The sequence below is a fragment of the Apodemus sylvaticus genome, chromosome 10 (genome assembly GCF_947179515.1).
Source record: "Apodemus sylvaticus chromosome 10, mApoSyl1.1, whole genome shotgun sequence".
Taxonomy (NCBI): Eukaryota; Metazoa; Chordata; class Mammalia; order Rodentia; family Muridae; genus Apodemus; species Apodemus sylvaticus.
In genome coordinates, this window is record NC_067481.1 from 97,123,504 (window position 1) to 97,144,633 (window position 21,130).

General features: G+C 44.1%; 1 protein-coding gene across 1 annotated transcript in view; it reads left to right on the top strand.

Annotated features, from left to right (window-relative positions):
- LOC127693957 (ATP-binding cassette sub-family A member 17) overlaps positions 1-21,130 on the top strand; it is an 80,657-nt gene that overhangs the window by 4,064 nt on the left and 55,463 nt on the right. The window contains exons 3-7 of the mRNA XM_052195265.1: positions 6,487-6,614; positions 7,897-8,062; positions 13,181-13,440; positions 15,290-15,406; positions 16,378-16,495. Coding sequence (XP_052051225.1) covers positions 6,487-6,614; positions 7,897-8,062; positions 13,181-13,440; positions 15,290-15,406; positions 16,378-16,495 — 789 coding nt within the window. The remainder of the gene's footprint in view (positions 1-6,486; positions 6,615-7,896; positions 8,063-13,180; positions 13,441-15,289; positions 15,407-16,377; positions 16,496-21,130) is intronic.

The following is a 21,130-nucleotide window of genomic DNA, read 5'->3' on the forward strand; positions in this document are numbered from 1 at the left end:
AAGTGTGTCTACCCCATTGTCTTGTGTTCCTGGTGTGTGCCCTCCATCGCCTCTGGCTCTGCACACTGTCTCCATCTCGTGAGCTCATAAGTGTGTCTACCCCATTGTCTTGTGTTCCTGGTGCGAGCCCTCCTTCCCCTCTGGCTCTGCACGCTGTCTCTGTCTCATGAGCTCATAAGTGTGTCTGCCCCATTGTCTTGTGTTCCTGGCGCGTGCCCTCCTTCCCCTCTGGCTCTGCACGCTGTCTCTGTCTCATGAGCTCATAAGTGTGTCTACCCCGTTGTCTTGTGTTCCTGGTGCGAGCCCTCCTTCCCTTCTGGCTCTTCTACTCTATGCCTTCTCTTCCTCAAGGTTCTCTGGGCCCCGATAGAAGGGATTGATGGAGACGGCTGTTTAGGACAGAGTGTTCCAAGGTCTCTCACTCTGTGTGATGTCTGGCTGTGGGTCTCTGTATCTGTTCCACTCTGCTTCAGGAAGGAGCTTTACTGATGGTGGTTGAGCAACGTGTTGATCTATGAGCATAGCAGATTATCATTAGGAGTCGTTTCATTGATAATTCTTCTAGTAGAATGGTAGTATTTGGTTTTACCCCAGGTCCCAAGGCTATCTAGTCTCAGGTTCTTGGTTCCCTGAGCAGTGTTGGGTATGGGTTCCATCACTTGGAGTGGATCTGAAGTCAAATCAGATACTGATTGGTCACTTTCACAAGCCTTGGGCCACCATTGATTGTACTAGCATATCATGCAGTCAGGATGCCGTTGTAGGTCAAAGGGTTGGAGGCTTAGCTCCTGTCTACATTTCCCCCTTAGTGTTATTCGGAGTGCCTTCCTATTCCAAAGACACTAGGGCATGGGGTGAAGGCTCTCTATAGGTGCCAGTTTGACCTCTCCATGTTCATGTGAGTGTAGGTATTGTGTTCAGCAATAGAACCTTGTGGTCTGTTTGTGGAAAGCAACCTATAGTCTTAGCAACAGCCCCTGTGTGTGTGTGTGTGTGTGTGTGTGTGGTCCCATGGGAGATCTTTGGCCAACAACTCAACTAGATGTAACCTATTTCCAATACTGTAAGCTTCATTTGGTGACAAGAGATGGCCAGTTGGGGCTCTGTCTCCCCCATTATCTGGTGATTTCATTAGATTGTCTTCATATATGTACGTACTCAGGAAGCGTCCCTGTAGTAGGTTATCATACCGCCCCCCCCACTAGCCCTTAACTTTAGTTGTTTCTCCTTGGAGTCCCTTTCTCATCCCCCTCTTCTCTTCCCCTCCCCCACTTGATTCTTCCTCTTCCAGCCCCCCTCCCCTACCATCCATACCCTCTATTCTATTTCCTTTTCCTGGGGAGATCTGTCCCTCAATCCCTTCCTCTATACCTAAGCTCTATGATTTTATGGCTTATAGTTTGGCTATCATGCACTTAGCAGCTAATATCCACATGTAAGCGAATCCATACCAAACTTATCTTTCTGGATCTGGCCTACCTCACTCAGGATGATTTTGTTTTCTAGTTCCATTTATTTATCTCTAAGTTTCATGACTTCATTAAAAAAAAAAAACGGCTGAGTAATATTCCATTTTCTCTACCCATTTGTCTGTTGAGAGACAGCGAGGTTGTTTCTAGTGTCTGGCTATTATCAATAGAGTAGCAGTGGGCATGGTTGAGCAAGTGTCTCTGTGGTAGGATGAAGCAGCCCTTGGCTGTATGCCCAAAAGGTGATATAGCTGAGTCCTGAGGTAGATTCATTCCCATTTTCCTTAGGAACTACTGCCACACTGGTTTCTGTAGTGGCTGTACAAGTTTACGGTGCCGTGAGCACTGGAGGAGTGTTCCCTTACTTCACAGCCTCATCTGCATGAACCTTTACTTGTGTTATTGATCTTAGCCATTCTGACAGGTGTAAGATGAAATCCCTAAGTAGTTTGGATTTGCATTTTTCTGATGATTAAAGATACAGAACATTTCTGTGTTTCTCAGTCATTTGAGATTCCTCTATTGAGAATTTGATGTTTACATCTGTACCCTGTTTTCAATAGTGTTCTTTTTAACCTTTTTTTTTTGTTTTTTGATTTTTGTTTTTTGTTTTTTCAAGACAGGGTTTCTCTGTATAGCCCTGGCTGTCCTGGAACTCACTCTGTAGACCAGGCTGGCCTCGAACTCAGAAATCCGCCTGCCTCTGCTTCCCAAGTGCTGGGATTAAAGGCGTGCACCACCACTGCCCAGCTTCTTTTTTATCTTTTTATTGATTCTTTGTGAGTTTCACATCATGTACCCCAGTCCTGGTCATCTCCCTGTCCCCTCATATCTACCCTTCACCCTTGTAACCTTCCTCTTAGCACTGTTCCGAAAGTGTGGTTTCATGCTTCCCAGTAACTAAAATACTATTCTAATTTAACTCACTTGTCAATATGAGATTATAAAATGAAAACAAACCCTCCTTTGGGGATGTCAGTTGGTTAAGACAAATGGTAAGGAAGAAGCCATTTGCAGTAGCAGGGAGAACTTCCAGGAGCAAAGGCTCTGCAGGCAGGAAGAGAATAGTAGGGCCCAGAGTTAGCAAGCACTTCAGTATCTGAATATCTGAAAGTCAGAAAGCCAAGTTAAGGGAGCAGAAGGGAGAGCTGGGCTGGGAGGGAGGAGAGGTTGATTTGAGAAGCTGATCGAATTCATGTAACTCAAAACCTTGCCAAACATGTTAAAGTATTTTCTTCTACATACAAAAAGGCAGCCATAAGAAAAGAAGTCATATGATATAATATGTTTTAAAAGGGATTTCTTTGAAGGTGGGGGCTTGAGAGGTGGTGGTGGGAGGGGTGCCAGTGAACGCCTTTAATCCCAGCACTTGGGAGTTCGAGGTCAGCTTGGTATACAGAGTAAATTCCAGGGCAGCCAGAGAGCTACAAGGAGGAACCCTGTCTTGAAAAAAACAAACAAATGAGAGCTATTATCTGGAAGGATGATTGGGAAGAGGTGGATTTTCAGAAATTTGTGAAAAGATGGCACAAATGAAGAAGATAGGGGCTAAAGACATGGCTCAGTAATTAAGAACACTGGCTGTAATTCCAGTGGACCTGGGTTCAGTTCCCACACAGTGACGCACAGTCATCTGTAACTCCAGCGCTGGAGGAGTCAGTGTCTTCTTCTGGCCTCTGAGGGCACCAAGCACACATGTGGTGCACATTCATATATGCAGTCAAAACACTCACGTACATAAAATAATAATTAAAAAATAATCTCCGCATTTGGGTGGCAGAGGCAGGTGGATATCTGAGTTCAAGGGCAGCCTGGTCTATAAAATGAGTTCCAGGACAGCCAGGACTTCAGAGAGAAATCCTATGGGGGGAGGGGTTAGAGAGAGCAGGGAGGAAGGAGAAAGGGAAGAAAAGAAATGGTCGTTCAGAAGCCCTTTCATCTCTATAGGACTTTATATAAAGAAAAGAAAAAATTTATTTTATTTTATATATATATATTTTATTTTCTATATTCTTTGTTTACATCCAAAAGCTTTCCTCTTCCCCAGCTCCCCCTCCCCATATGTCCCATAAGTCCTCTTCTCTCCATCCATTCTAAAGAAAAAAATTATAATCTTAAACTTATAGTAAATACAGGAAATATAAAAAACAATTATTTTTATTTTATGTGTAAGCGTTTTCTTTTCTGTGTACCACATATGTGCCCGACACCTGTGGAGGTCATATGAGGTCATCTTCTGGGGACGGAGTTACAGCTGGTTGTAAGCTACCATATGGATGCTGGAACCCAAACCTGGGTCCTTTGCAAGACCAGCAAGTGCTCTTAACCTCTGAGACATCTCTCCAGCCCCAGCAATTCGAGAGGAGTCCCAGTGAGGTTCCAGGACTGATAGAGTAGCAGAAGCCAGAGGCCTTGTGTCAGCCCAAAGAGTCACTGCAATGAACATTTGCAAGCAAAGAGGTCTGGACAAAAGGGAATACTGTGGGACACACTGTGACACACTTTAGCTTCCACAGCTTGCCAGGATGTTGCAAGGATGGAGGGGGAGGTATAGTGGGTGGGGGGAAGATGAGTGGGATTGGGGTACATGATGTGAAATTCACAAAGAACCAATAAAAAGTTGAAAAGAGAAAGATGATTCGTTCAGTATCTCAAAGAAAACTCACCACATATGTGCCATGGCCAATAAGCACACATTCTTGAACCATAACAAACAAACAAACAAACAAACAAAAAACAAAAACAAAAAACAAAAAACCAAACAAACCAAACAGACAAACAATAAAGCTTGATCCACACCCAAAGTTTATGGTCACCATAATGACTCCATGCATAAAGGTGCTTGCTGCCTAAATCTGACAGTTGAGTTCAATCCCTGGAATCCATATCAAGATAGAAGAGTTTTAGGGTTTTATTGCTGCAAAGGGCCTTCTTATAAAAGAAACCATTTAATTGGGGCTGACTTACAGTTTCAGAGGTTTAGTTCATTATCATCATGGTGGGAAGCATATCAGCACGCTGGCAGATGTGGTGCTGGAGGAGCTGAGAGTTCTACATCTTGATCCAAAAGCAGTGTGCCACATTGTGAGTAGCTTGAGCACAGGAACCTTTAAAGCCCACAGCACCACATTTCTTCCAACAAGGCCATACCCACTCCAATAAGGCCACACCCACTCCATCAAGGCCACACCTCCAAGATGTGCCCCTCCTTATAGGCGAAGCATTTAAACATGAGTCTATGGGGGAACACAGCTATTCAAACCACAGCAAAAACCAACTCCAGGGCTGGAGAGATGGCTCAGAGGTTAAGAGCACTGTTTGCTCTTCCAGAAACCTGCATTCAATTCCCAGCCACCACATGGGTGGCTCACAACCATCTGTAATGTGATCTAATGCCCTCTTCTGGCCTGCAGGCATAAATGCAGGCAGAACACTGTATACATAATAAATAAATCTTTAAAAAAAAAAAAAAGAACTAACTCCAAAATTATACTGTGACCTCCTCATGCACTTCCACTCACATAGCACACACAATAATAAATGAGAACTACTCTCTCAGGCAGTGGTGGCAAACACCTTTAATCCCAGCACTGGAGAGGCAGAGGCAGGCAGATCTCTGAGTTTGAGGCCAGCCTAGACTACAAATTGAGTTCCAGGGCAACCAGGGCTACACAGGGAAACCCTGTCTTAAAAACAAACAAAACAAAAGAATTCCCTGTAACTTTAACTTTTTCATGGTCTACTTTTAAGGATGGATCTTAAATACTTTAACCTCCCTTGTGGCTAACCACCCACCAGAGGTAGTGGAAGAGAAAGGATGGGGGAGGGGAGCAGAGTGCACCTGTTTAGAAAGATTCTTTGGAGCAACTCCCTTCTGTGTTGTCTGGAAATCAGCAGTTCAGTTCACAGGTCAGCAGCAGCACCCGCATCCACTCATAAACACTTCACAGATACACCGGCAGGCCAGTTAGGCAGAGTTGGGATAACAAACATGAATCAGCACCACTTAGCAGAGACAGCCAGGCCTCAGCCTCAGCTAGAGTCAGCAGGAGGGACCAGCACCAACAAGAACACCAGGAGAAACTCTTTGCTGTGCCTCTCTCAGCAAAGTGAAGATCAGCACAGACTTGAGACCAACAACCACTGCACAGCCAGCTCCGTAAACAAGCCTAGCTCAGCCAACATCCCTGTCTTTCAAGTCCTTTTGTACTCCTTTGAAACATCATGTGTCCTCCACAGGTCTTGCCTCAGCACATGCATCTGTCTCAGCTGACATTACTCTGCCAATCAGCCCAAGTCTGCTGCGGAAGCAGCAACCGCAGCAAGAAAACTACAGCATTCCACCAAAAGTTTTTTGGTGCATTTCTGTCTATGAAGTCCTGACAGATGCAGCTCAACAATACAATGCAAGGTGGACCAATATACGCGTGTCTTTAGCAAAGAATCCTTCGTCACGTGTTCTCTCACGTGCTTGCTTTAGCAGAGCATCCTTTCTCCTGTGTCCACTTCAGCTAAACGTTCCTTCACGTGTTTGCCCCAGCAAAACACCATCCAACTGACTTTCCAAAGAACCTTTAAGTTTCAATTCCCTTCCTCAGCATTACTTCTTTGATGTCCAAAGATAGTTGCTGGAAGTTTCTGGGAATAGAGTTTTCCCAGTATAAGTTCCGAACCAAATAACAGTCATAACAACAAAGACAGGGTTTCTCTGTGTAACCCTGGCTGTCCTGGAACTCTCTCGGTGTTCCCTGCTATCCACAGACTGAGAGATCTACCAGCCTCTGCCTCCTGAGTTCTGGGATTATATGCATGCACTGCCACTGCCTGACTAAAAAATCATGTCTTTTAACTAGTTTTATTTCTTGTGTTTCTCTCTCTTGCTCATATGTTTGCAGAATGACTGAGTGACTGATTGGAGAAATAAGCTGGAGTCTTAAATGTCCCTAGGTGATGGGTTGTGTTAACACTTGCTTTCGTGCCCAGCTATTATTCACTGACTGGGTTTTTCTCTTTGTAGTTTTAGGCTTTCCTTCAGTGCCTTTATTTGAAAACTATATAATTAAGGATCCCAAGTCTTTCTACGTACTGGTGGGAATTGTTTTTCACCATTACTTCAATAGCAGCAACGAACCTTTGCCGCTCGTGGTAAGAAAATCCTTTCTGTAACCATCTTACTCTGTGACGACCCCCTGGGTATGGGTTAATCAAGCCAGTTTACCCCTTGGCTTTTTTTCTATGGCAGATTTGTCATTTTATATCCTGGGAAAATGAATGAACAATCCAGGTTCATGTTTTACAACCCACTCCATTATTATTTCCAGGCGGTTTAAAAGATATCTGTTCTGGGCGAGTGCTGGTCCTCAGTACAGAGTGGAGTGTGTTCAGTGTTCAACTCCATCACTTGGCCAAAGAGAATCTTGGATCCCAGCTCTGCAATTTAGTGGCTGTGTAACCCTGGGACAGTTGTTAACATTTCTGAATCAGATCTCTGCTTTGTTACCTGTGTGGTCGAGTTTTGGGGTTTTTGTTTTGTTTTGTTTTGTTTGTTTGTTTGTTTTTTGGGGTTTTCTTGTTTTTTTTGAGACAGGGTTTCTCTATATTGCCCTGGCTGTCCTGGAACTCACTCTGTAGACCAGGCTGGCCTCAGACTCAGAAATCCACCTGCCTATGCCTCCCAAGTGCTGGGATTACAGGCGTGCGCCACCGCTGCCCGGCTGTAGTTAAGTTTTAATTAGTGCCTGGCTTGTGAGTCAGCTTTCAGGTTTACGCATGTAAAGTGCTCAGGACAGAGCAGCTGTGTAGACGGGGAGCAAGAATTTTCCTGTTGGGGTTAGTTAATTGTCATTACTACCGGTATAACAGACTTTAGGTATGGTAGCTTGGCATGTATGTTTAAAGAAAAAGCAAGATGCTAAACAAGAATATTTGATTTATGTTTTGCAGTGGATACAACACTCATGTGTGGTTTTGGTGCTATGCAGGCTGGCTAGGGAGCTGTAGAACTTGCACTGTGATTAATAAAAAAACAATGTTTTATAAGCACGATTTCACGTCACATACATGTCATATACCATGTTATATAACCTTATTTTATAATCCCCTTCACTGTGAGGAAGGTGAAGTATAATGATTTAGTAAGATTAAATAACTTTCCCAGAGTGACAGGACTTCAATAAGAAATTTGGGGCTGAGGTCTCGGTGACCTGGTTCCAGAGTGTTCTACAGTCCATTGCTTTTTTCCCATGTTGCTCACAGGGATAGTTTCCAGAGAAATACAGGGAAGACCACTGTGTGGTTCTAGGAGGGACACCCGCCTGTGTGGGCTTTTTTTCTATTTAGAGTTAAAGTCTCACAGTTTTGCTCTGTCCTGTACCATTGCCAGGTTCCAGGATCTCATGGCCAAATGTTTTCTCCTTGTTTCTCATAGGTGAAGTATGACTTGCGCTTTAGCTATGTTCAGAGGAACTTTGTATCACCGCCGAGGCATTTATTTTTTCAAGAGGAGATAGAAGGCTGGTGCACAGCCTTTCTTTACCCTCCTAATCTAAGCCAAGCACCCCGGGAATTTTCATACGCAGATGGGGGAAACCCTGGTGAGGAAACTCTGAAGCCTGTAACATTACTGTGAGCACAGCCTCTTTGCCCTGTACCACACATATTTGTTTTGCTATCTGAATGCTTGCTAAGATTAGCCTTTCAGTAGAGGTCCAAGGAGCTGCCTTTGGAGAACGTGGCATTCACTAAAACTCATATATTTCAGTGTAAGTAAAACAGCAGGTATGTATTTTGATTGTTTATAATGACATTGAGTTTCTTGAAAGAGTGAAAACATATTACTAGAACGAGGAGATTTTGTATTTCTAATGTTTTGCTTTTTAAAGTGTTCTCTGCGAGCTACAACTTAAAAGGTGGCTTTCTTTAATTTGTTAAAATTCATATAAAATAATATGAATTCACTCCCTTACCATTTTCTTTTCATTTTAGGAAAGTCACTACTGGGCTGGGCATTTACCTCAGTGGTACTTGCCTGGCATGCACGAACCCCATGCTCAGTCTTTAGTGCTGAATGCGTGTTAGGGATGCAGGGTGGGAATTCATCTTGGTATAATAGTAGCTCCCAAGGTTACTGCTGGGAAAGGCGTCCCAGACATTGGAGAACACAGAATTGACACATTCTTCTTTCTTCCGCACTAGCCTCTGTCTGATGGGTGTGGTTAGAGACCAGAACACAGAGAATTTGGCAGACGTCAAATTTACCTTGAGCGTGGTGCCTCTTGAGAACCTTTGGGCATTATTGGTGTTTCTTGGGCGGCACACATGTAGCACCAGAGTGGAACCATACTAAGTATAATACGAATGGGCAATTACTTAGGGAAGACATAGCCACCATCATGAAAGAAACCTGACTTACCCTTTATGAATATGAAATGTTTATGTGACCTCCCTTTCCCACCCGTAAGTAGTGCTCTTGTTTTTCTGCCTCCTCCCCAAACCCTGCAGTATTGGGACCTAACACAGGACTTTCCACATAGTGGGCCAGCAGTCTACTGCTGAGCTGTACCTCTAATCCTGTTTTGTTGTTTGTTTGCTTTTTCAATCCTGAAACAGAATATGTATCTCACACGTGCTAGCCAAGTTCTCTCTCTCTCTCTCTCTCTCTCTCTCTCTCTCTCTCTCTCCTCCCTCCCTCCCTCCCTCCCTCCCTCCCTCCCCAGGGTCTCATGGAGCCCATGCTGACCACAAACTCATGAAGCCAAGGATCACCTTGCATGCTCCTGCCTGTGCTTTCCAGGTTACCGGGACGCAAGCCCGTACCATGGCTCCCTTGTGTCAGCACACCCAGTCTTTTATGTTGTTTTGAATATACAAATGTTTGTATTTGTTCGACAAGTGTTCCCTTTGGAGGCCAGGAGCAGCCTCACAAACCACATAACGATCTCCGTCAGATGAGGATAGTTTATTGAGCATACACTCAGGACTGATCCATCAAAGCCATAGTCCAGGGCTGGAGAGATGGTTCAGCAGTTAAGATCTTCAGAAGGCCCCGAGTTCAAATTCTAGCAACCACATGATGGCTCACAACCATCTGTAATGAGATCTGAGCCCTCTTCTGGAGTGTCTGAAGACAGCTACAGTGAACTTACATATAATTAAAAAAAAAAAAAAAAAAGCCGTAGTCCAGACTCGGGACCTGAACTGGGATGTCCATCTAGCATCCTATAGAGCAGTAAACCTAAAATCTATAAACATCCATACCAAGTTACTCCACCAATCAGGATTTAGGGATATAGGATTTTCTTAGGAACATGTCTTAGTTGTACATTTATCCTGCTCCCATTGGTTAGAGTATTTAACTGTGGCAGGGGATTTGCCTTTTCTAACATTCATGTCTTAATTTACCAACCAGGATGTCAGTTACCCACTGTCTTAGCTAGGGTTTTACTGCTGTGAACAGACACCATGACCAAGGCAACTCTTATAAAAGCATTTAGCGCTGACTTACAGGTTCAGAGGTTCAGTCCATTTTCTCATCAAGGCGGCAACATGCAACAGGCATGGTACAGGAGGAGCTGAGAGTTCGACATCTTCATCTGAAGGCTGCTAGCAACGTACTGTCTTCCAGGCAGCTAGGATAAGGGTCTTAAAGCCTAACTCACGGTGACACTCCTACTCCAACAGGGCCACACATTCTAATAGTGCCACTCCCTGGGCCAAGCATATACAAACTATTACATCCATATACGGGTCTCTTTCTGCCAAGTAGGATGTCAGTTCCCAGGGAGGTCTTAGGAACTTAAACTTTACTTGACCCCAATGCAAACTGGAAGTCTTATTCCAAATAGGTGCAGGTGTCTCTCTTGTGTTGGGGTCCATCCCAGGTGCAGCTTATAAAAGCAAATACCATAAAAGCTCAGGTGCAGGTCACACAGGTCACAGGTGCAGGAAGTGCTGCTCGGTGGCTGGTTCAGGTCCAGGATTACTGTGGTCAACTATACAAAGCAGTTCTACTAACTTCTGTGGTGACTGGTTTGCAAAAGCACAGAACATAATAGAATATGCAATCAACTTGAGCATTAAACAGCAGGAAAAATATGAGAAGGTTTCCTTCTTATAACATTAGTAACAGCACAAAATGACAGGCTAGACAGGTAACATTCTACCTAGGCCTTAACACATTTATCTGTATTTAACATGCCTCATTCAGTACCCACTAAATACACTTCTTGTAATTTCTACTTTCCATTTAATTTGATGATGGAGGAACATCGGCTGTGCACACTGCTGCAGGGCTCCCTCCATGCCTGCCTACCTGCGTCATTTTAAAGATTCCGCTCCTGCTTTGAAGGATATCTCCAGGCTCTATCTCCAGAATTCCTGAACTTGGGGCTAAGGAGATAATCTAGTTGGTGGAGGACTGCTGCACAAGTTGACAACCTGAGTTCAATCTCCAGGACTCCTGTGAAAAACTGGGTGTTATGTCACAGGTTTCTAATCTCAGCAATGGAGGCAGAGACTGGCTGATTCCTGGGGCTCCCCGGACAGCCTAGCCTAATCATCGATCCCCAGGTCCCAGCAAGAGATCCTGTCTCGAAAACAAGGTTGAAGGCTCATCAGGGACAACACTGAAGGTTGACCTCTATCTTCCACACACACCGGGGCAGTGGCAGCAGTGGGGGGTGGGGTTGTGAGCGTATGACCCTGCTTGACCCCTGCGTTGGCTCAGGCTTCATTTAATTTTACTTCCTCTTTCTGAATCTTCAGGTCTCTCTTTGGTTCTAATTCCATCTACCTTGCCCACCCGCAAGAGGGGTGTGGGGGCAGGTACTGGCTGCTTCTTTCCTTGAGATCTCATGGCTGTAGGTGGCTACATCAATCACTACTCTTTCATTTTCCCTTTGGAATCACACCTTGAAAATGGATACTTCCCTTCCCTGATTTTGCTAAGGATAAGCAGATAGCATTAAAATCAGGAGGCTAGGCATTCCTAGGAGCTCCTATGTCCTACAGGGATAACACAGAACTCTGTACTGGTTGGTTTTGTGTGTCAACTTGACACAAGCTGGAGTTATCACAGAGAAAGGAGCCTCCCTTGAGGAAATGCCTTTATGAAGTCCAGCTGAAAAGCATTTTATCAATTAGTGATCAAGGGGGTGGGGGGAGGGCCCTTGTGGGTGGTGCCATCCCTGGGCTGGTAGTCCTGGGTTCTATAGGAAAGCAATCTGAGCAAGCCAGGGGAAGCAAGCCAGTAAGGAACATCCCTCCATGGCTTCTGCATCAGCTCCTGCTTCCTGACCTGCTTGAGTTCCAGTCCTGACTTCCTTTGGTGATGAACAGCAATGTGGAAGTGTAAGCTGAATAAACCCTTTCCTCCACAGCTTGCTTCTTGGTCATGATGTTTTATGCAGGAATAGAAAACCGGAAGACAAGCTCTGAAGCTGGGTTGTGACTTCCAGATACCACAATCTTTCTCTGCAGGAAACTCTGCTCACTTTCTGAAACTTTCCAGCGTGACTAAAGGAGAGTTTTTCTTAGCGACTGCTTTCAGTTGTCTGCTGTGGAAAGGAATATTACTGTATTTAACAGTGTAGACATCCCTAGTTGGCACCCAGTTTCCTGGACCTGACCACTCCATGGCAGCCCCCCAGCTCCCTCTCTGCCAACCCCAGACCTGTGGAGAAGTAACAGCATATCACTGAAAGGCTCTTTCCTTCACACAAAGCAAAATACTCCTGAGTGAGGGCCCAGGAGCCAATTCTCACATGAAGGATGCAAGCTCTCCAGTCCATTTTAGGTTTCTTGGTTCCCCTATTTGTGAGAGGTTAAACATGGACACCAGTTAAGGGACTAACTAGTCTTCCAGAACTGAAGTGTCATCAATACCTCATTATAGGATGACCACACGATTGTCCTGAAGCCAAACTGGAATCCAAGTCTAGGTATTTACCTTGATTCCAGAAAATATGCTAGAATTGTTTAGTGAAAACCCTCCTTCAAAAAACAAAAAACCAAAAACAACAACCAAGAATATATAACAGTAGCCAGGATGTTGACCAGGTTGTCAAACACCAGCTTGTCCTTCCTTTTCCAGTTTGACAGATCTGGATGTTTGCCCGTGTCTAAACAGTGGGACACAGTGGTCATCTTTACTACTGGGCTCAAGTCCCCCTCCCCGAAGGCTGCTTGCCCTTGCTTGGAACTAGAGCAGATATCATTCAGGGGATCCTTGCCGTGCAATCTTTTTTATACTGAAAGCTGGAATACCACTACACTGTTGAAAAGAGGGCTGCTTATGATAAGGACAGTGTTTCTAGCTTGCAACATACAGGAATATGATCCTTTCTTTATGCAGTAGTTAGTACCATCAGGGAATCTGTATTTTTCAAAGGCTTTGAGTTTAACCATCCTGTATGTACCAGATAATAAATACCATAGAACATATAGTGAAGGGGGGAAGATGGCTCTCAACCTTGGAAGATCCTTATATAGAGAGCATGCCTTGTCTTTTCTGCCAGAATCCATTTTCTGATCATTGCTTCATTCCCACGGCCCTCCAGAGTGGCCCCTCTGTCCTGCATGTTGTATGCTGAGGTCCCTGGGAACACCTTCTGGCTGTTGTCTGTCTTAGTGACTAGCCAGGACCCACCTGAATTTTGAGTCATTTCAGTCTTCAGTCTTTACTTTCTTACACTTGATATTCCGTTTTCTTGTAGGATACAACAAGGAAGGCTTCCTGGCCATACAGCATGCCGTAGACAAAGCCATCATGCAGCACCATGCTCCCAAAGCAGCATTGGACATGTTCAAGAATCTCCACGTCTTGGTGCAGAGATTCCCATTCGGGCCCCACATCCAGGACCCGTTCCTGGTGATCCTTCAGAACGAGTTCCCTCTGCTCCTTATGCTGAGCTTCATCTGTGTTGAGCTCATAATCACCAATTCCATTTTGTCGGAGAAGGAGAGGAAACAGAAGGTGACTCTGTCCTTAAGTGGAGGGCTCCGGGAAGGCTGCTAATGAGAGGCCCAGGGCAGGTGGGAGGAGTCTCTACCTCTCGGTGCAAATGAGAAGCGCTTTCATATTTGTAGCCTTCTTGCAGAGTAGGGGGTACCATCTCTTGATATCGCACATATGCTTACTTTTAGATTGCCCAGCCTAGTAGGTCCTACTAGGTTAGCATGCTGCCGCTGACAGGGAATGTGTTCAGAAAATGTTCACATAGAGGGAATTTTGATCCACAGTTAACTCACTCCCATTTTGTGGGAAGGTGACTGGGAAGCATCTTCTGGGAAAACACAACCTAAGGTGGGCTTTGTCACCTCTGAGTTGGTCCCGAGACTGTTTGTACGGCTCACTTTCTGTGTTCTTCTGGCCACACAGCCTCTATTACTGTTTTCTTGCTTAGGTTTGCGTTTCTCAGACGTGGTGTCATTATGTGGCCAGTAGTGAATGATCTGGAAAGCCATCTTGTTATCGGGGTGACCATGGACTCATGATCCTTTTGCTTCTGCCTCCCGAGTGCTACAAGTACACCTGGCTAAACTCCTCTCACGTTACACTTTCTTCTCTTTTTAAAATAATTTGTTAACCCATGTATTTTATGGACCTGGATATTTTCATCTGCACGTACATCTGCACACCAGAAGGGGGCATCAGATCCTGTGGGACCACAGTGACAGATGGTTTTGAGCCATGTGGTGCTGGGAGTTGAACTCAGGACCTCTGGAAGAACAGCCAGGGCTCCTAACCGCTGAGCCATCTCTCCAACCCTAATTTTCTTCTCTTCTTATTGGTTCTTATGACTTATTAAGATAGCCTAGTAGTTTCTTCTTGGCCTCACTGGCAATATCTGTGGCTACAGAGCTGTTTCCCTGGCCTGCTTTGTTTTATTGCAAGAAGCAGACTGAGTTGCATCTTGACATTGCTTGGAGAGTGCATGGATTTTGTTCTGATGCTGCAAGATGTCAGAAGCCTTTATCTGTTGGGATGGGTAACAGTGGGACACTGGCCAGCAGGTAGATGCCCTATCTATCCTCCTTTATCCTCACGGAAACCCCCAGGAGCTTCTGGTGTGTGGCCAATACTCATCTAGCTTCCACTGTGTGATGAAATCCATCCGATCTTCCCTTTCTGTTACTTCAACAATTAGCTTGTGTAGAAAGCTGGTGGGCGTACAGCGTCTACACTTTGGTCATATTTTTCTTCTCTTCAGTTCAAATCTCCTTTTCATATGAATGTCAACACTATAGAAGTTAGGCATAATGGCACATGCCTAAAACTCCATTGGTAAATATACTCTAAGTTCAATCATTCGCTGAATCTCTCCTGTAAGTAAGTATGTAGTCCCCAGAATAAAGTCCAAACTGTTCTTTGTTTTGTTTTGCTTTGTTTTTAAGACAAGGTCTCAATATAGAACCCATGATTGGCCTGGCCCAGGCTGTAGAGACCAGACGGGCTTTGTACTCCTGATACATTTTCCTACGTCTGTCTCCCGAATGCTTGGATTGTAGGCGTGGACTACTCTGTTCTGCTTGAAAGTCTAAACTCCTCATGTTCCCACCTTTAAGTTCCCTCAGCAGTTGTTTTTTAATTTAAAGGAGGTTCATACAGAGTCAACTCTGCCATAGTTAAACTAAGTGTCCGCTCCTGCTTCATTCCCTCACCAGTTAGCAAGATGAGTCTCTGTCAGCCTTAGTAGCACACACCCTGCCACCCTAATCTGTTGGAGCGCGGTAACAGACTCCCAGACTACAGTACCGAAGACATGCAACTAGACTGGTAACTCGGCTCCCGACTCTAACCCGATACTCTCTTGCTTTTCCAGGAATACATGTGTATGATAGGATCGGAGAGCTGGCTGCACTGGGTTGCTTGGTTCATCACATTCTTCGTTTCTGTCTTAATTACAGTTTCTGTCATGACCTTCCTTTTCTGCACAAAGGTACACTTTGTTCTTTAGAATGTGGTGAGCTATGAATGGATAGTGAAGAATCGGGTGTTCGGTGGGTGATGCAGTCATTGGCAAATATGTAGAGGTGTTTGCTGAAACTCTGGGGTTGTAAGCATTATTCACCCTCTACTGGCTTCTCCTCCCCTGCCCACTCTTTTCTTTTTCCTTTGAGACAGAGGCTCACCATGGAGTCCTGTCTGGCCTGGAATTCACTATACAGACCAGGCTGATCCCGAACTTATGTTAACTCTCAGTTTTACCTCCAAAGTACTGGGGTTACAGTCTTGCGCTGCCTAACCTAATCTAGTATTTAGGAACTTGAGGCACAAAATACATCTCTAGAGGCTTGAAAACAAATTTTATACTGTACAGTTGAAAATACTGACATTATTTTACTTCTGTGTCACCATGGTTTTCTTTTATGGGGTCAATGGAGTTCGTTACTAACCTTTGCGTGGGGACATTTACTAACCTACGCCTTGGATATATAAAAGCTTACCTCCTAAACTGTGAACATTTTTGTCAGTGTGGTAAAAGGAAGGCGAGAAAACCCAGACTAAATGGGAAAATATTTCAGACAGAAGAAATAACCAGAGAGCAAGCTTTAAAACAGAAGACACAAAATAACAACAGGAACACTGAAGCTATCTGTCCCAGTGATAGTGCCACAAATGAAACAAACTTATGCTGGTGGTGCAGCTCAGTGGTAGAACACGTGCCAAGGGTATAGAAGGCCTTGTACCCCCTCCCCAAGAGAAAAGATATTCACATTAAGTCAAAAACTAAATTCAAACTTATTTTTCCCTGAAAAATATTCAGAACATAATTTATAAATGATAACAGATGGTAGATCAGATGTCTGCCTTAAAAAAAACTATGTATAATTCTAAATTAAAAACAATCTTTTGTACAGTGTTTTATGGGTGCCTCACGCTTTCCTCACATGTGTGGTTGTTTTGTAGATAAACAGAGTGGCTGTGTTCAGGAACAGTAACCCTACCCTGATATTTATTTTTCTAATGTGTTTTGCCATCGCCACAATTTTCTTTGCATTCATGATGAGCACATTCTTCCAAAGAGGTGAGTACTGACATCATTTTCCCTAAGTACTGATGTCATTTTCTGTAGATGATGTGAGTGACTTTTCTCTGAAGGCTGTCTGTCATTCCCATGACTTTCAGCACAAGGTGTTTATTACAACTCCACTGCCAAGTTTTCTGTTATATCATTATCTCAGCAGTGGGAGAATTCTATTCCCTATTTTAGCCCTGTTGGAACACATTATATATATGTACCTAACATATATACGTATAATATATAATATACATAAGGAATGTGAGTTATCTCATAAAAGATAAAAATAACAGAAAATGAGCCCAGCAGCCCCCAAAGGGAGTGTTTGAAAGAACTAGGAAGAAATGTGATACGAATGAGGCCAGACAGCTTATCGTTCAGATTTGCACGTTTTATATCCACAAGAACACACACACGTACATGCATAAGAACATATAAAAGATAAAGACATCATGAAGTCAGGAGGGGCATGGACCGAGTGTGTCCCCGTGGGAGGGGAGGGGATAGAGTGGGGGAACGTGGGTATGATCAAAATACGTTAAACACATGAATGGAGATTTCAAAGAATAAATAGAAATATTTTTAAGCTATAAGAGAAAACCTTGATTTTGCATTACATGATGATGCCTGAAGACACCAGAAGTACAGCTGATAAAAGATACAACTAATAGCTGAATTTTAGAAAAATTTAAAACTTTTGAACATCAGCGTTACCATCAAGAAAGTGCTGGTGCCGGGGTGGTGGTTCACCTTTAATCCTAGCACTCAGGAGGCAGAGGCACTCAGATCTTTGTGAGTTCGAGGTCAGCCTGATGTACAAAGTGAATTCTAGAACAGTCAGGCTACTTAGAGAAACCCTGTTCTTGAAGAAACGAAACAAAACAAAAAAACCAAAGATTTTCCCCCTTCTGTGCTAGCATGTCTATTGGATTATCTTTAGGCAGCGGTGTTGATGAGTCTTCATGGGTATAGAAGACGCAATCTCACAGAAGACTTCCTTTCCCTTTGGCTTTAATAATTTTTCTGCCCCCTCTTGAACTGATTTTGTTGTTGTTGTTTGGTTGGTTGGTTGGTTTTTGTTTTTTTGAGACAGGGTTTCTCTGTGTAGCCCTGGCTATCCTGGAACTCACTCTGTAGACCAGCCTGGCCTTGAACTCAGAAATCTACCTGCCTCTGCCTCCCAAGGGCTGGGATTACAGGAGTGCGCCGCCATTGCCTGGCCTCTACTGTGATTCTTGAGCCTCAGTGTTATAGCTGCAACAGTTGTGTCTGGCATCCTGTGATCTACTGCTGTTGTTCTCTTTATTTTGATTGCTTATGGGTTTCTGTATTGGTCTCCATTTTGATGTTTCCTTTGATGAAGGGTGAGACTTACCTGTATATTTATAAAATATATACATTACCCCCTCTCTCTGTGTATGTGTGTGTATGTGTGTGTGAATAAATATTTAGAATGAAGTTAGGAATTATGCTATTTTAGCAAAGTGGCAGTCATAAGTTCTTCTCCATGATCTGTGACTTCACTAGCCCTGGCTAGTTGTCTAGGTTTCTGGTACCAGGCATAATTTTTCTCTTGTTGAGTGGGCCTCAAATCTGATTAAAGAGCTGAGGTTACTACGATGGTGTGTGTGCCAGCACTGCACCTGTAGGGTTAGTGCGCCACACTGGCCATTGCTGTGGTCGGTAGGCAGCTTTCCTGTGTAGGATTAGTGGTTCCTTTCTTCCTTTGGGAAATCTCATAGCACCTTCTCCTGAAAGTGAGTCAGTCCTCAGGTCAGGCCCAGCTGGATCCTCTGAGACCACGTCCAAGTACTCGATATCTTCAGGAATAGGGTCTTGCTTTCAGTCTCAGGGAGGCAACCAAGGGCTACGGCCATGACCTATAATGTTCTGGGAGTCTCTTGGATGACCCTGACCAGCAATTCAAAAGGGGTCTCCTCATGCCTAGTGGCAGGCTTCTGTTACTCAGCCTGTAGCTCTTGGGAGGAACATTGTCAGCCCAAATGGGAAATTTTTATTTAATCTATATATGTACATGCAAACATGTATTATATTATATGCAATATCAGGTAAATGGATATTACTATGATTCTTTGTGACCTTTTTAGAAATCCTTACTATGACTTTATTCTCTTTATTCTACTTCTGTGTTTATCTCTCTCTTCTCCTTGACTGCTCTGCCCCCCATTTTCCCCATTTCCCCCTTCAAATCCCTTGTACCCTGCTCCTCCCCTCTCCAAGGCTGTCCTCACCGTGGAGAATTTTTACCTTCCTATTTCCTGCAGTTCCTCCAGGCTGTATGCACACATCTGACGTGGAGCTAGGAACCACACACAAAAAACAGCACATGATGTTTGCCTTTCTGGGTCTGGGTTTATCTAGTTCCATCCACTCACTTCAAAATGCTATGGCTTCTGGGCTGGAGAGATGGCTCAGCGGTTAAGTGCACTGCCTGCTCTTCCTGAGGCCCAGAGTTCAATTTCCGGCACCCACACGGCAGCTCACAACTGACTGTAACTCCTGTCCCGTGGGATCCAACAACCCTCACACGCTCACACAGACGCGCGTGAGGTAATAAAACACCAGGGCACATTAAAAATCAAAGCAAGTAAATTATTTTTAAAAAGAAAATTCCATGATTTCAATACCTTTACAGTTGACTACTATTCCATGGTGCATAGGTAGCACACTTATTATTTAGTATGCTCATTAGTTGAAGGCTCTCTAAGTGGTTCCCATTTCCCAGCTACCGTGAGTAAACCGGCAGTGAACACAGCGGAGCAAGAGCTGTGCAGCGGGATAGCCTCTGGGCAAATGCAGACAAGTGGTTTAGCTGGGTCTTATTGGTGGATATATTTGTAGCTTTTTGATGGTTCTCCACACAGATTTCAGAACATCTGGATATGTTTACAATTGAATAAACAGTGAACGTGGGTTCCCATTGCCCTGTGTCCTTAGTACCAGTTTGTTGTAGGTTGTTGGTCTCTGCCATTCTGACTGGGGTAAGATGAACTCTCAATGTTGTTTTCATTTCCATCTCTCTAATTTCTAGAAACAATGAGCGTTATCTTTAAGATACTTTTTTAGTATTTTTTTTCTTTGAGAACTCTCTGTTCAGATCTTAAGTCCATTATTTGAGTGGGTCATTTGGGTTTTGGTTTTTTGCCTATTTTTGATATCTTTATATGTTCTGGATATTAATCGTCTCTCTCTGCCTGTGGGGACACTTGCTCCTCTTGCAGAGCGCCCGGTTTGGTGTCCAACTCCCACATAGTGGCTCACAGCCCTCTGTAGTTCCAGTACCAGAGAATCCAATGCCCTCTTCTGGTCTCTGTGGGCACCAAGCATAGATTCAATACACACTCATGTGCACACATGCACATAGAGGCAAAATACTCACACACATAAATGAATATTAAAACATTTCAAATCGCCGGGCGGTGGTGGACCTTTAATCCCAGCACTTGGGAGGCAGAGGCAGGCGGATTTCTCAGTTCAAGGCCAGCCTGGTCTACAGAGTGAGTTCCAGGACAGCTAAGGCTATACAAAGAAACCCTGTCTCAAAAAAACAACAACAAAAAAATTCAAATCTTTTCACAGATACTATATATATATATATGACATATAAATTTATGGGAAATTCTCAACAAAATACTGATGAATCCAATCAAGCATATTAAAGGAATTAAATACCGTGCCAAATAGGATTTCTTCCAGGAATGTAAAATTAATTCATAGTCCCAGAACTTTGGACACCAAGGCAGCGGGATTATCAGCCAATTTAGGCTACACAGTGAGACTGTGTCAAAATAAGAGTCTCAACCAAAGTGTAAGTAACATGGCTAGAAGGATGTCTGCTAGCCTCAGTCCCTGTGACCCTGGGCTGGTAAGGCTAAGGCAGGAGAATTGCAGGTTCACGGTCAGCTTGGTCTACACCTGGACCACACAGCATAAACTTCTGAGTGAAAGAGGAGAGAAGGAGGAAAGGAGGGAGGGAGAGAAGAAGAGAGGGAGGGAGGGGGATGAAGAACAAGAATGGCCCAACATAAAGAAAGCAGCCAGCATATCCTCCACTCAAAATGAAGGAAATATAAGTATTCTGTCCTAGTGTGGGTTTTACTGCTGTGAACAGACACCATGACCAAGGCAACTCACTCTCTCTCTCTCTCTCTCTCTCTCTCTCTCTCTCTCTTAAAATTTGTTTATTTTTATTTTGTTGTGGATAGCCCTGGGCTTGTAATTTGATGCTAATCCCACTCCTGGGAGGGGCTGCAGTCGAGGAGTTAATCCTTTTCCCCACCTTAACTTTTCAAATAAAGGCGAGAGCTGGTGATTGGGCAGGAGGAAAGAGGAGGAGCTAGGAGTTTGGGGGAGGAGAAAAAGGATCGAAGGGGAAGAGGGAGACACTATGGAGGATCGAGAAGATGGAGAGAAGCTCGTGGCCCTGAGAAACTACAAGTTATATGGGATAGCATAGATGGGAATAGAGTAGTGTAGTGGGAGGTCTGCCCAATCTAGGGCAGATAGCCTGAATTGATATCAATTGAGTTGAGATTTCTTTTACCGGGTAATTGGGTTGGAAAAATACCGCAACATTATTTATATGAGTACACTGTAGCTGTCTTCAGATACACACCAGAA